The sequence below is a fragment of the Sebastes fasciatus genome, chromosome 3 (assembly GCF_043250625.1).
Source record: "Sebastes fasciatus isolate fSebFas1 chromosome 3, fSebFas1.pri, whole genome shotgun sequence".
In the NCBI taxonomy this organism is placed as follows: Eukaryota; Metazoa; Chordata; class Actinopteri; order Perciformes; family Sebastidae; genus Sebastes; species Sebastes fasciatus.
The window spans coordinates 16,472,493-16,489,407 of NC_133797.1; the positions used below are offsets into that span (position 1 = coordinate 16,472,493).

The following is a 16,915-nucleotide window of genomic DNA, read 5'->3' on the forward strand; positions in this document are numbered from 1 at the left end:
CTTCTGCAAAGATGCCGTCAGTCGGGACGGTATTATGAGCTGTAATCGCCATATGTTCGCATTGCCAAGCAGCATCTGTGAGCTAACCAGTGGAGCACCCTCACCTGCACTAAAAGGCATGCGCGGCTGGCCCGGCGATGTCAACAAAGCACAGAGAAGCTCAGATTACAACACACACAGAGGAAGAGCGTATTCATTCTCTGCTCAGGTAGATATTCCTCCGCTATATCTTTACATAGTAGTTTGCTGCTATATTAATGCTCTGAATGTTGTGCAGAGAACCTTTAACTCTTCAAGTTCTTCGAGTAATACATAGCTTAAAAATCAGTTTTGAGAAAATTGGTTTGGTGGAGACCGGGTGAGGAACAGGGTCATCTCCATGTGATTTAGGTCAATATACGTGATAGTAATTTTCCTGAATGAACCTTGAACCTTATAAGGAGCGAGGGCTCATTGTGTATTCCCACCACCCCGCTAACGTGCTAATGTAGTCCTGCTATGTCCTCCGCCTCTGTCTCTGCCTGTCTGAAGCAGGAAACTGAACATTACCACTGGGGCCTGAGGACTTTAAATCCCAGTTCCAGAGCGCATAGTGGGAGGTGGGGGGCGGGGGGGAAGGATTAGAGAGAGCTGTCTCTGATGTTATTTAATCTCACCGGCCAGGGAGTGAGCGAGCCAGCGTACCTCTGATGCACGTTCTCAACCTCTGATGACCAACGAGGGGGATTGGGCGCCTCAGACGCAACATTGCCGCCAACACAGAGCACTTCAAGTCGTCTTCCTGGCTGGCCCTAACCAGTCAGCAGCTCAATTTGGGTGATGGCAAGCGTGCTCAGTCAGGGGAGAAGTCGGTCCCGGATGATTTCCTCCTTCTCTGCTCGTTCGCCTCAGCATTGACGCCCCTCCCCACCTCAGCTACCGCCCAAATGTGCCTCTGTCCTCTCTTTCCCTCCTACTGCCTCCCTCCCCATCTTGCCATAACTACTCCCACTCCCTACCCCTGAAACCCAAAGACCCGGCAATCGCTCAGTTGCTCAAGCTATCTCAGGAGCCTGTCTCGCTTCAGCCCCCACCCGCTTCCCCTCGTCATCCCCCCCCCCCCCACCACCACCACACCACCACCACCCTCCTGTTCTCCCCCCCAAGAGCATTCCAGCATGACAAACCACATGGGATTTCACTAGTCCTTTAAAGTCTGCTGCCTCTGGGAACCACTCTTCTCCGTGCAACATTTTAGTATTCAAGGGACTACGTGACTGGGGAGGTAACCAATGCTGTTACATTCCTCCCGTCTCCTCCTGGTTGTTATTCCTGTTGATGCTTTGCGGGAGGAAAAAAAATAGGATCTTTTCCTTATCAGGTGTTCATAATTGATCACTGATTTTTTTTTCCTGTCGTTGGTGATTCAGCCAAATCAAACATTTACTGTTTTTTACTGAAGTCATTTTTTTTTTTATTTTAACACATAAAAGCATCACAACAACAATATACAAATTCTTAGTAATCTTTAAAACCAAAACACATTTACACATGCAACAATAGGGTTTAAGACAATGAGTAACTTATTGAATAATTTAGTTTTTGGAATGTGTTAACGTTACTTTGCAGGAGAAAAGTCCAGACTATCCCTTAGCTCCAGAACAACATCTGATATGTCAAATATGTATAGTGTACTGTAATTAATTCTAAATTTGAGTGTTTTCAACATAACATACAATTCCTTTACTGGCATTACTCTCTACCTTTTAGACAGTTACAACCTTTAGTGGAATAAAAAAAGAGGTTTGATGACCTACGTAGTTTTGTTAAAAAACATGTACTTTGAGATCATCTTTGAGAATATGACCTCCCGACAGCAGCATGACTCATAAACCTCCGCTGCTGTCACAATCAAATGACGGCCAATTGGATTTTAAAGCAGTGCAACTCACCACACAAGACAATGTGCCCTGTTCTGCAGTGAGTCCACTTAAAATGAGGAAACACGTCAACAAGTCCGTCACAGAAGCTGCCGTCCTTCCCGTCATTGTTCTCAACGAGACACATCACATCGCCGGCGACGGTCTTTAACATTAGAGTGGCATTTAAAAAACTTCCAGATGGAATAAAAGACAAAACTAGAAGATGATTCAGTTTGATAAAATAATTCAAGAGTCAAAAAGAAATGAAAGGTTGAAGAATAATCAACAGAATAGATTATTGCTCCAGAGTAAAGTGTGTTGTGTTTGTTATATCATCAATCCTTGTGGCCTCTTCGGTTTGACGGAATCAGTATGATTGTATGATTGTCTGTCTGTTTGAGTCCTTTACATAGGATTGGCTGTAAACCTACAGCCACAACACTGAAAACACATTCATAGACACCAAAAATATACATTATGATACTGTCAAAAGGTACAATAATTACACAGAAAAGGAAATTACAGAGTTAAAACAACACCATTATGTTTTCATTTATCTTTTTGTCTGTCCACTTTTCTTCTCTCGTCCTCCCCAAACGTGTTGGGGGCGCGTTGGGCTCTGTGAACCCATCAAGTGCTCCTGGCAGAGAGTCAAGAGTCCCACCTGCCCTCCTACGGCTGGATGGGGCAGCCATGGCTCGCAGCTCTAAAAGAACCACCGAAAAGCTTCGCCGGTGTTTACCGGCGTCCTCTGTGGGGAGACAAAAAATGAAGGGCGCATTTTAATTTGCGGATTTCAAGGTCATGGCATTGTCTGTGCAAAAAAAGCATACATACATTCAGACAAATTTGGAAGCCAATAATCAATAATATTAGAACCAGCACTGCAGTTTGAAATAGCATGGGTATGAAGCAAAGTAAAAACCCAGAAGGGCACTTAAAGCGGCTATAAAGCCCAACCACCAAACCAAGTATTTCATCAAAGAGCCAGCCAAGGTGATTACATCCACGTCCCACCCACACCCAAATAATCATTACGCTGGATGAAATATTCAATACAAATTCCCAAGAAGCAACAATGAGGCATTTAATTACTGCGAGCTCTAGCCGCAGTGAGGGGGAACAGTGCATCATTTCAATTTGAGCCCGCGCCAGCAGCCGCCCCTCCTCCTCCTCCCCAAAACCTCTATGCCAGAGTGACAGCCTCTCCTTTCCCAAACTCATTTGGAAGTCAAAGACATAAAATACTGAAGTCTCCCACCAATCCCCATGACCAATTAGCACATTTTTTGATTATTTTTTTTCTCGCTGTTGACAGGGGGGAAATAGTGCATAATCACAACTAAAATCACTTTAGTCTGAGTGGAGGGCAATTTGACATTTTAATACCAAGTGTCATCTGTGGCTCCTTAAAGGCATGCTGATGAGAGCTTTAGCACCAGACTCCTACACTCAAGCTTATACAGCTTATGGACCACATGTAAACATTATTTACAGTAGGGATGGGCAATAATTTAATATTAACGTATGTTGTCTTTTGGTGGATTCATATATGATCATAACATGGTACTATTTTGCAAAATTCTGTTTTCCGAATGAATGATTCAAAGTATTTGTAGCATTTACAGTTAGAAAAATAGAAAAATAAACGCAATGCGTTATTACGTCTTTTTTGTTTTACAAAAAACAAATGTAGATAGGGCTGAGCGATATGGAGAAAATCAAAGATCAAGATATTTTCTACCAAATGCCTCTATATCGATATTGTGACGAGATTGTAAGGTTGACCGTTGGCGCTTTTACAAAATATTTACACAATGATATTTTTGTTAAATAATCATCAGTGATGTGGATATAATCACTAAGTGGCTAAAGGCAAATAATAGAACAGCTAGAACAGTCTGGTAAGTTCAGAAAATGACATCACTTTACTGTAGTGCAGCCTTTAAAACCAGGAAAAGACGACACTTATGCCATATTATGATATCCGAAATGTAAGACAAAATCTAGTCTCCTATCACGATATTGATACAATAACAATATATTACAACGCCCTAACAGTAGAGCTAAAACAACTAGTCCATTAATCAATTAGTTGATTGGCAGAAAATGCATGAGCAACAATTTCGATGATTAGACGCTTAAATAATTTTTTAACTAAAAACAAAAATGCCACAAATTTGCTGGTCACAGCCTCTCAAACGCAAAGACATCCTGCTTTTGGTGGTCTTATATACAGACAACTGAACATCTTCGGGTTTTTAACTTTGTTCTGACGAAACGAGAACATAACCTTGGGCTCTGCGAACATGTGATGAGCATTTTTCACAATTTCCTGACACTTTGTAGAGCAAACAAGTCCACAGCCCATAATGACAATAATCATAAGTTGCAGCCCTAGATTACAGTAGACCACAACTGATTTAGATCAACAAAAGTTTGATTATTTGTATGTATTTGTATTAATATGTAATTTTATATTTGCCATGTTGTAATTGTGATATATTGATATTGTAAAAAATATTCTTATGAATATTTATATCTTATGACGATTATTCCAGTCATATCACTCAGCCCTAGTATATATATCAATTATTTTTTTAAACTTTTATTTTTGTCATGAATACTTTAAAACACAACGCAAATATTATGTAGCGAAAAAGCAAATCATTTTTTGGGAATTAGGTTTTCTGAGCTTTCACACTGCGAAGAAATGCATCAACAATCACATTGTGCAGAACGGGTTGTGTTGCGCCTATATTTACGAAACAAGAACACGGAGGCTCCGTAGTTCGTATGTGCCGAACCAGAACGACAAACTTTATTAGTCATTTCAACCTGCGCAGAATGCAAGCAATAAAAGCCCTAGATATATAACATTCACAGGTGAGTATTTTGCATTTTCGTGTTGTTTATTCGTCACGCCCCTCGGTGTGTAAAGATCTTTACACTGACATACCAGATAGGGTTTTTTTTTTTTAAACATGTGAGTTGGAAATTTTAGACGTACAGTTATACAACTACCCTTTTCACAAATAGCACTTCAGCCGTTTCAGATTCCCAACGTAAACAAGAGAGGACATATTTACAAAGTCCAGGAAGTATAAAGAGTGACAAATGTCCCGTAAGGAAGAGGTAACTAGAGGTAACTAAATACTTTTGTTGCCTAAACCTAACTTAATTAGTTTTGTTGCTTAAACCTAACCATGTCGATATTTTCCTAAACCTGACTAAGTTGTTTCCTGTGAAGATGGGAGTTGGTTTATTTTGAAAAGACTGAATGCATGTATTGAGCAGAAATTGACACATGCTTCACGTGTTGCTGGACATTCGTAGAAAAACGCACAAAAATTAGGAATAACTTTTTGTAAGATATCCTACGAACCGCTGAATGAGGATATGCTGTCTGTGTAGGTAGGGAATCTAAACTCCGTCCTTAAAGGTCAACCGCATGTAGACAGGTGCTGCCTCGCCATCACACTAGTAATGGACACGTACTTTCCTTCCTATGTGTGTAGCAGCCATTTTTTCACACCACATTAAGCAATTATTATTATCCTTCCAAGTGAATAATGGAGGGACCCAGAACAGCAGGATACCATCATCACCAATTTAAAGCCACGGATAAAATGAAACACCATCATGTGTTGGAGGGTCAAGACGCTCTCACAGATCTGATGTTTCCTCTTTTGCCTAATTGCAATGGGCTGATGCCTGTCCCCTTGTTATGTCATCGTAGCCTCAGCAATTGTGTTTTATCGTTTTGGGAAGGCTTTGATAGATGGATTTTCATGTAATTTCTGCTTTTTAAGATATTTGATGGTTGAGAAAAACCGAAAGGATTGGTGAGTGGCATGACACAAAGGTGCCAGATTTGATCATAGTTACATTGTGAGTTTTCTAATCACCTGAACCATAAGGAAATCAGTGTTATAGATACATTTGAATGTGTTTGTTGTGATCCTATGTGGTTGCCATAGGTGTACTGTAGAATAAGAGTTTCTAAACTATTGTTTCACTCCAGGTCCCCAGAATGAAAAAGACATAACCGTGTCCCTAGGCTTTACATGGATGATGTGTGTATGACTACATATGGCACTTTACAGTCTGATACTTGGTTGTATTCTTCTTGTAGAGAGAAGCACAAAATGATACAAATGCTGAACAAATAAAATGTAATATGATTGAAGATTTTTAGATATCTAAATTCAATGAAATTACAGAGAGGTGTTTCCGTTATTTAGTCTACGCTGGAAAAACATAATAGAAACACCTGTCAGTATAACACAATACAATTCAACAGCATCACAAACTGAATCCTCCAAAATGACCATGAATTTGAATCAACACCTCTCTTTCAACAAAAACTGAACACATTACAACCGTCACGATGGTTTTAGCTAGGTGTACCTAATAAACTGGCAAACTGAATGTATGTTTCTCTGATAAAATTAAATAGTAAAGGGGTTACATGGTGATGCTACAAGACATTTTTGACGACAAAAATTAAGCAAAAGACATGAAGCCTGGAAGGCAATGAGACTAGGGCTGCAACTAAAAATGATTTCCAGTCGATTAATCTGTCGGTTATTTTCTTGATTAATAGATTAGTTGTTTGATCTATAAAATGTCAGAAAATGGTGAAAGATGTCGATCAGTATTTACCAAAGCCCAAGGTGGCGTCCTCAAATGTCTTGTTTTGTCCACAACGCAAAGATATTCAGTTAACTGTGATAGAGGAGTAAAGAAACCAGAAAATATTCACATTTAAGAAGCTGACATCAGAGAATTTTGACATTTTTTTCTTAAAAAAATTACTCAAACTGATTAATCGATTATCAAAATAGTTGATTAATTTAATAGTTAACAACTAATGGATTAATTGTTGCAGCTCTAAATGAGACTAATCTGCGGTTTAGCACATTTCAAGTTTACATATAAAAGCCAAGTCTGGGAATCAAACACAGTTCTTAAAAGAGAGAACATTGATCTTCAAAAACGTCCTATAAAACATATGAATTTAAACCTAAGTCTTCCTATTAAGGCACATGGAAGAGAGCGCACCAGGCACGTATACTTCAAATGTTATGGATATGGTGTGCACATCCACATTGGATATGGGGCACTTTGAGCCTTAAGCTCTGCTCTTTTGGTCTAGAACGTGATGCTCCAAGAGCTGAGGCAAAGAGGAGAGAAATGGGAGGTGAGAATGTTTATCTTGATCCATATTCTCACATTGATCAGTCCCTGGTGGAAGTGCGGCTCGCCAGAGACAATAATGACCCTGATCTGGGCACTCGGCATGTCTCTGTTTTGTTAAGTTCCCGCGTTATCGATCCAGTGGGGCTCTTGAGTGCTGCTTGGATTCACTCCTGGGCCTCCTCGCCTCAGCACACTGCAGTGACCAGGCACAAAGAAGGCTCAATTAGCACAGCTCGGCGTTGTCTGCTCCCCCACCTGCATGCGCCTTCAAAATCACTCCATCAACCGCCGGGGAGAGTGAGGGAGAATAGACACGAGAATACGAAACAACGGGGAGGAAGGGAAAGACGGAGAGGGATAAAAAGGATAAAGGGAGAAGGGGGAAAGAGAAAGGTGGGGAGAAGGTAAGGGTTGATAGTGTTACACCAGGGACACGGGAGCGACACCGAGGTTTCACCTCAAATCAAGACGCCGTGGCAGCAGCTCAGCCTCACGTCAACACCGCTGCCTCTGCAGCAGAGCATACATAACAACCTGGCTACAACGACACACCGAGGGAAAGACAATTTCCCGCTCTGGCAATGAATGCACACGACCGAGTATTGAACTGACTGAAGGAGGAGGAAGAGATTTCTCCAGACCTCAAATTAACCCCACCACACCACCACAGTAGGCAGTGTATTCTACGTGTCTGCCGGTGGCTTTCGGTGATAACGACACAGTAAAACTGACATGTGGTGGAATAATTCTCTGACGATTCTGGCGAGGCAGCGCGAGGTCTCTGGGCAGCCATGACACCCTGTGATCCTAACCGAACCTGGCAGGTGCAGTTAATGCTGAAGCCACGTCGTCGGCTGATTGAGACGAGGCGGTAGGAAGACAGCGCCGACGAGAACGGGACGTTGAATCAGAATCAAACTGACCGGACTGAAGCAGCTTCCGTAAAGGCTGCTCTTACACATGCGTGCACACACAACATAAACCTCCAACCACTATCTTAAACATCCAGGTTAAGGCCAATCCTCCGTATCTTTTCCACACAAATAATAAAAACACATGAACATTCCCCAAACCCTCAGCCCAGCCCACGCCGGCCCCCTGCCCCTCCTTCCCCCTGCAGCCTTGGCGTCACACTGAGCTGGGGCCAGAGATAAACCACTCAAGACGATGAGGATGATAATGGCAGACGCCGCAGCGCCTCAAAATTCAATCAGCACCGGGACGTCAATGCGGATGAGTGTAAAAGTGAAATATGCTCGCCGGCGTGTGTTAAAAGACGCCACACAGGGCTCGCAGAAACAACAACAGGCGATGAAGAGGACGATGAGGGGGGAAAAAGCAAGAGAGGGAGACAGGAAAAAAAAAAAAAAACAAGAAGGGGAGAGAAAATGAAAATAATGTGTCTCTACTACTCTGCTTCCCGGCAGAATCCCACTGGCATTCTGAGCAGCCCTACTTTAACCACAGACTGTGAATAAATTACCCTTTTGAACTCGGGGTGATTGCAAATGTGCCCCGGTTTCTCTTGAGACATGTCTGGCACTAACCCTCAGCTCTGTGCTCCCAGCCAGCCTTGTCACAGAGGCCCCCCTCCCCTCCTCTCCCCTACCCTCCCTCCCACCGACACACACACACGAGCATGCACAACATCATAAAACTTTTAATTCACCATAATTGCGGGTGGAATTTTTTTTCCCAGCCAACTACAAAACTCGCCTTTTTCCCTCCCTTTCTTTTTCTGTCTAGGAATTCTCAAGAATCTCCTCATATGCTGAGATAAAAAAAAAAATGTGTTGGAGATGAGAAAGTATCCTGAAAAAAAAATGTGTTAGAGATGAGAAAGTATCCTGAAAAAAAAATGTGTAGTGTGGCAGAAAAATCTGAGTAGAGATGGAAGGGATAGAAGCAGGGCAGAGACAGATATGGGGGGAGACAGAAAGGGAGGAATCTCAGGGAGAGACGGTGGCACTGGGCAGGTTGAATAGCAGCCTGTGGGAGTGTGCTGATGTGTTTCAGAATGCTCATTATAGCACATGGCCCATACATTACCCTGACAATACCCATTATTTATTAACTTACAGACCGGGAACCAGGCCACTTTTCATAAACGCAATCCTTTGGACGCAGCACTGACAAGCTAAATATATATAAATATATTCCAATGCCCCCCCTCTCTGTTGACACAAACTGCGGTTGACACCGCTTTAGCCGCCTGGACGCTGGTTTTTAAAAACATAATTACAAACACCTTTCACGCAGAGTCGCAACCAACTGCACGCATTTGTGTTCAAACCCAGGTCAGCCAATTTGTTCCCTTTTTTGCCACCCACACCTCGAACCTTGAAAGCGCCAAATAAATCTGACACCTCAGAACTACAGTCAGAAAAGTTAAGTCTGTGATCATTTCAGCATAAAATGGCAGGGAAATGCCTTTGATTACTTTTTTAGGATAACTGGACAAAAGTAGGAAGAGACAGGAAAGAGGGGTAAAACGAAAGAGTCAACGAAGAGCCAGCCAGACATTCAGGGCCGATCTCCAGGTCTAAGGAAGAGGGGGGGGAAAGTTTCAGCGGTGCAGTCAGCCTTAACTGATGTGTTATATATTGCCTGTCACTTTATTCTGCAGGAATATTGGGGCGTTGCCAAGCTCAAACCTGGAAGGTATAGCAATCCATCACCTGCGCCGTTACAGGCATTGGTGGGTGGGGGTTGAAATCTCATCTTGAGGCTTGTAGCCAATATTCTAGCCACCCAATGCCGTTTATAAAAGGTACCTCTCCAAGGCCGCTATCACGGACAGACCACTCATCTAGTCATCCACACGCCACTGCCCCCAGTCCTGCATCACAACTGAAAACACACTCACTGCTCAAAGGCTTGAACCTTGAATATTACCTGCAGATACAGAATCATCAATAACATTAATTCGGGTGATAATAAGTAAACTGACTGTAATGGAATAAGCATCTGCTGTGATGAAATTATCTTTCTGCTTTGTGGTTTATTTGTTTACGGCCAAAAAGAATGTTTGCTCCAGTGTTCTGAATACACCAATTAATGCAAGTGATTAATTGTTATTGGTTGGGTAATTACATAATTTTAAAGGTACAGTACAGTGGTATTAGAAAGCACAGTTACACATGTGGTACATCACAATGGATAAAACCATTTTAAATCAAAATCATTCTAATATTATACGGCAGTTAACGTGGAAGCGTTACAGCGGATTGCGGCGAAAAAGTTGAAACAGAATCGACTTTTGGAGAAACGCAACCCAGCGTCACGCTGCGGTGGCCAATCACCGCCGATCCAGAGCTGTACAACCCAGCCATGAACAAAAGATGTTAATCGTCGTGCAGTCAATGGGCCATTAAAGTGACTCCCACACCGCTGTACAAACCTGTGGCGAATCGCAGCAACGCCTGATCTGGTGTGAATGCAGCCTAACACCTCTTCCTAACATAAAGCAAGCGAGCGAACTCTGGCGGATGGAGCATGAAAAATTGCCCAGATATACTACGAGTGATGTCGCAGCGTGAGGAGGGAATGAGATTTATCGTTGTTATTTCTCCTTCTGCAAATGAGTAATTGTCTAAGATATTTATTCTTAATTAATGTCATTTTCTTAAGTTTTAATCATTTCCTCTGCTAGATTGATCATGATTTGTACACTGTGATATTTTATATAGACTGTAATAAAGAGTGATATTGATTAACTGTCCGTTACTCTCAGCGTCGATTTTGATCAATGAAAATAGGTTGGAGGTGGAGCGGGTGTGTGAAACTATGCAAAAATAAAGCCAGGGTGAGCGTTTCTTCAAACAAGTAACACGCCGTTTAGCCTGTTCGCTGGCACACAGATTAGGTTGGGAAAACAGGAGACAATCTGATGTTTGCTTGTTCGCATCGTGTCCAGTTAGGAAGAGGTGTAATTTTAGACTCTGACTTGTTTTTTTATACATTTTGTCACTTTTTGCTTGTATTGGGACGGATTGCGAGGTAACTCCGGCACATATACATTGATTTTGTTATGATCTCCAGTGGTGGAAGGTAACTGAGTACTTTACTCCAGTACTGCACTTAAGTACAAATATTAGGTAGGCCTACTTTACTTGAGTTTTACCCTTTTATGCTACTTTATAATTCTACCCCACTACATAAGACAATATTCTACTTTTTACTCTACTACATTTATTTGACAGTTTTCGTTACTTTAGAGGTTAAGATTTTACATACAAAACCTTATTTGATGGATTAAACCACCCAACACTACATTAAATAGTCAAAATAATCTTCACCTCAACCAACTACAACAGTAAAATGCTACTTACACATTAATGCATTAGTAATAATTATCCAGTAACAAAATATATAATTCTATAACAGTCACAGTGATACATTTTCTGAATTATGAGTACATTTACTTTTGATACTTTAAGTAGTTTTTGCTAATAATACGTACATATCTGTACATATTTTTACTTTAGAAAAGTATCTGAATACTTCCACCACTGACAACGTCAATGTTGATTAATGTGCACTGTCTCCTATAAATAAACCAACAAATGAACAACTATTAGATATCAGGGTGGCTGCTTTTCCTTTGATTTATATTGGCACTAAAATATGCCTTTTGGGGAACGTTTGGTGGAACAACACTGACTTATGTCCATGCAACATAAACACATTTCTTAACTGATCTTTGTACTGATCCTACCAAATGCTCCCAACCAGCAGTGTTTTTAATTAAACACTATCCCGTAGCCCATTAAAGGTTTAATTTTTCACAGTTCCCTCAGATTATAACTTTCACAGTACAATTTTCAGAATATGGTAATAACCGTATAGAGATATAAATCCTAAAGTGAAATAAGACACTTAGTGTAAATCAAATTGCTCTCCATTCGATGCAGTTATTTAGTCGGTTACTGTGACTGTAGTTCTCTTTAGTATTTTGATATATTGACAGCCTTAAATAAAATAACAATGAAGACATTTTCTGAAAACACAAACAAATGTGCTCAATTTTTTACAATTCTGCCAAATATTCATGTTGTTTTCATTTTTTAGGACCATCTCATCATCACTGCAGACATATGACATCATTGGGCAGCAGCCAGCAGAATGAAAGGAAACACAAAGCCATACAATGTGTAAGTACACAAGTCCACATACCCACTCTCATTACATACCATTTGTCACAGGTGCCATAAAAGCTGCACTTGTGATTTTCCAGTTAACCTTATCTAAGTGAGAATAGCATCCAATTTATGACAATGATGATTTTAAATTTTAAAAAAAGGTGTATGATTTATAAATGATTATTATCAAGAAGTTCAATTGTTTACATCAGCATTTTACTCCCTTATAAATCAACGTGAGATCCACATCTCTGTGGCCTATAATACACAAGGTTGTACACCAGCTAAACTGGCAGTATATTGTCAACCCTTGCAGACATATACCAGCAATTTTTTTCAGCTCATATTCTACACTGATCATCAGCGTATTACATTTTCCATGTTATTAACCGAGTTAATTAATCCGAGTTATTAACAAATTAAGTAGAATACCATAAGCTATTTCTTTCCACCTATTTTTCCCTCTAAATTGCGTATGCATTCAGATACCCGCCCAACTTAAATATGCTCACGACACTAATGCACACAGACAAAGAGCTCAATAACACTAGTGTCCTGCATTCCAATACTGAAATACTACACAGCTACAATCTTTAAATATAAGGTCCAGCCTTGCACCAGGCATCCGTGTGAGCAAATCAAGCTAAGTGTATTGCGGATGTTTGTGAGTAATGAGGAATTTGAGGAGTTTTTTGCTGACTAGGCATGTATGAAGAGGGGGGGTGGGTATGGGGGGGGGATGTATGATGGTGTGCTTAAGAGCTGTGCCTGAGAGAGGCGGGGTGGTCACAGGGGGGAGATTAGGCTGAGGGGCAGCGGAGGAAATCCAAATCCATCTCCATCTCAGAAACATCCTAAAGCAGATTACTTACTTCAGTGGGAGAGGAGGAGAGGGAGGAAAAGAGAGCGAGGAGCAGAGGAGCATGAGATGGATGAGGGAGCAGAGGAAGAGAGAGAGAGAGAGCAATTAGCATAGATGCAATTCTGGCACAGTCCTCTGACTTGATATTTGACCTTCTGCGAGAGTCTTGCCAAATATCGCCTGAGAAGCGCAGATGGACCATATGGCAAAGTGCTGCTGGAGGCTGAGTGCAGTGTGACTCCGAGCCTCCGTATGCTAATGGGGGAATGTAATTACAGTGCGGTATTCCTGTAGGACGTATATTTTACTAGCCCTCCATAGGAGTGGGTTTGCAGTGAGACGGGCCAAGGCTCAGTGGCTTCAGAAAATACACTTTTTATCAAACGGCAAGGGAGCCATTGAGTGGACAGTGAAATGGAACGAGCCCAGTATAACTGGGGCAGCACCGCAAATGTCACTTTAGCAGGAAATGGAAACGGTCAAATGTTTGAAAAGGCTAAATCCACACTGAATCGCACATCTGAGCTGCAATCTCCTGCTCTCCTCCAGACACGCCCAAATCGGTGATGTCCCAGCAGATGTTTTCCATCAGCTGCCAACGGCAAAACACCTGCTGAGCCGGTGGTTCCGAAATTCCATACTAACATGCTATTAATACGCTAAAACAGTATTATGTCCGAAACCGTAGTATGAAATTCCATTGAAATATTACAGTATGTAAACGCCGGACACTACATCGGCATTTGGCTTCCCACAGTGCAATGTGGTAGTGACAGCAACGTTGATAACAGATTTTGACAGACAGCTCTGTAACATCAATAACATTTCAAGTTTAAGTATAAGATTTCACTTTGCTAGGCGTTATATATTTTTTGAAATTTGGATTCTCACAAATTATTGTTTGGTCACATGAGGTTGGCACGGGTTACCATGGTTACGCATCTCAACCGGCAATGAGGCTCTCAGGAAGTGATGACGTAAATTACTGCTCAGTGCATCCGAAAAGATACAAACTACTGTTTATTCACACAAAGTATGTTGAACGATAGTACACATGTTGGGTGTGTAGTGCATAGCATGCGATTTCGGACAAAGCCAGTGACATCACTGATTGGGGCGTGGCCTAAAGTGCAAGATGTTTGAAAGGTTCAAACCATTGACAGTAGTGAAAGTCCAGATTTATGCCTTATGTGAGATGTGTCAGTGTGAATTTACCCTTCTCCTGTCCAAAACCTATGTGAACTATGTTGCTTGATGTTATTGGATATTGACAGTTGAGATAAACACAACAAGGTCCGCTGTTGAAATCTACTGCAGTTATAAAGTATGCATTTTAACCACAACAAAAGCCCGGATGCCTGTTAAGTTTTTCATCAAGTGTTCAGCATTGGGTTATATGACATCATCTTTGACTAGGAAGATGTATCAGTATCCATGGTTAGTATAGACGTTTAGGATCACTACGAGAAGCCATAACTGGGTTTTAATGGTGGATGAAAGCAAATATTTGGGTAACAATCTACTTTAAAGGTTCCGTTGGTAACTTGTATAAAAAAATAACTTTTTGTCACATTTGCTGAAACTGTCACTACAGTATATCCTGACAGTAGCGCATGAGACAGATAATCTGTGAAAACATCAGGTTCCTCGCATCTGACGGAAAACAACCAATCAGAGCCGAGGAGTCTCTAATGCAGTGTCAATCACTCCGATCAAACTGTCAAACTAGGCAGCGCTGATCAAATATGAATCACAATTCTGTTACTGTAATGCCTATTTCTCACCTCAAATGTTTTCAGACACATCTTGTAGTGTACTGTTTAACTGTAAAATGAGAAAGTTGGTGACCCGGCCGCCATGTTCAAAACAAGAGTCAAAGCCAAGCACCGCTCACTGCTCAAAGTTATTTTTATAAAAGTTACCAACTGCTTTAAGTTCCCCTATTTAGCATTTATAAGCAGTAGACAAACATTTAATAAATGAAATGTCTTATAACACATCATAATGTAGATGTAAGCAGATATAAGGACAGTTTTTTATTAATGTACAGTATTTGTCAACATCTATAACTTCTATGAAGTCATGTTTTATATTATTACAATTGTGTTTTATTATATTGTCATTCATTATCTGTTTATACACCAGCCTCCACTTGTGGGAGACCACAGCAGGAGTTGGAGTGGTTGGCAAATATATAAATAAAAACTACAGTATTGTGTTTTTTTAAACCATGTATTAAATGTTTATATACTGTTTAGCAATGCTAAAAAAGGGCACTCAAAATAAAGTATTGCCAATGTTTCAACCCTATCTCCTAGAAACGACGTTCATATACAAAAAAATGTGCATGTTTTGTAGTTTAGATACTAAATTGTGCTTTTTATTAATCAATATAACAAAGAAACGTCTAAATTTAATTCTATGCACACCGTTAATTGCACATGTAAAATTCATACTAAAGCTTAATTGCAAAATATTTACTGTCAACATATTTCATGTGTTTTCCCTCCAATGTCCGCTACGGTCAATCTACACTAAACTACGAGATGGGGCGTGTTGACTTTCAATTTTTAACCACAACCACAATCTTTCCCTAGCTGTAACCAATTTGCTTAAATCTAAAAACACAGGAGATGCAGTACGCAAAAATCATCAATCACATCCTCCATACAACTCCTGTGCAGACCAAAGATACTGTGCTTTGTTTCCTTCAAAATGTATTTGGCAAAGCAAATGTGTAGTATTTAAAGGGGCTGACTATTTACAAGCATCTTCATTAAAACTGCTTATATGAATAACTAATGCTTATACTCAGGAGGTTTTTTTCGTCCAGTAATTCATCAGCATTTGCCATCAAAATAAGGGAGCAATGGCAGAAAGAAGGCCTTAAAGACACATATTTCCTTTTAGTGTTTTCAGATTGTCTGGTATGCTTTAATAATAACACCAACTCTGTATCAATTTAGAACTATCTCCCCCTATAACACAGAATACAATCTCACACAATGCACCCGTACAGTGTGAGAGATATCTAGGCTAAAAAGGGAGCGACTTTCTGCTGCTGAAACAGTGCTCAGACGCCGTGCCTCTTCCATTTATCATGCATGGAAAATCCCTGCCCACACAGACGGAGGCTGAGCCGACCCTCGTAGGAAGATACCGAGGCAGCACCCTTGGGTCAGAGGCTGCCGTCTGTAGCCGGGATCACCTACCTGCTACTAAGTACAACAGTGCCGGCCTCCATTTCAATTAGCTTCACCTAAGTACCCTTGTCCAAGTAAAGCAATTTTACACAGGGCTGCTACAAAGCTAACTCTCCTCTGGGAGCAAGCCCTATATGGGAGACAGCGGAGAAGCTTTCAGGTGCTGCTGAGATTTCAGGAAAACAAAACAAAGACATGCAGCGGCGAGGTCAATTGAGCTCCGAGACGGAAAATCAGAGCAGTGTGAGCGGGGAGAAGGGCCGGCGTTGCAGGATGGGAGCGGGGGATGAGGAGGAAGATGAGCAGGACACGCGTTTTGAGTGTGGAGATACCTGAGGGATCTGGTATGGAAATCCCCAATTTCTCAGCCAAGTTGCAGCCCTTTGAACAGCGCAAGACGTCAGCAAGCACGGCGAGAAGCCATGTGGGTGTAACGAAGCGACGGCTAAGCGAGGCAACATGCTGCCAGTTCTCTGAAATGTTAAATTGAAATGCAAAGTAGGAGCAGGCCTTCTTGTTTTGAGCAGATTTCTCAGCATCTGTGTGGGAGCCCTTAAACTCAGAAGGTCTATATGCAGAGCTCTGCATATTTACTGTAAATCAACA

At 41.2% G+C, this 16,915-nt stretch overlaps 1 protein-coding gene across 2 annotated transcripts in view; it reads right to left on the bottom strand.

Moving 5' to 3' along the window:
• Nucleotides 1–1,450: 1,450 nt before the first annotated feature.
• The window catches only part of cxxc4 (CXXC finger 4), a 33,724-nt gene continuing 18,259 nt past the window's right edge, over nucleotides 1,451–16,915 (bottom strand). Inside the window, exons 3-4 of one of the 2 annotated variants that reach the window (XM_074629274.1) lie at nucleotides 6,567–6,629; nucleotides 1,451–2,652 (exon numbers count right to left, since the gene is read on the bottom strand). In XM_074629274.1, the coding sequence (XP_074485375.1) occupies nucleotides 2,608–2,652; nucleotides 6,567–6,629 (108 nt within the window). In that variant the 3' untranslated portion in view covers nucleotides 1,451–2,607. The remainder of the gene's footprint in view (nucleotides 2,653–6,566; nucleotides 6,630–16,915) is intronic. The other variant, XM_074629275.1, reaches the window with a different exon arrangement.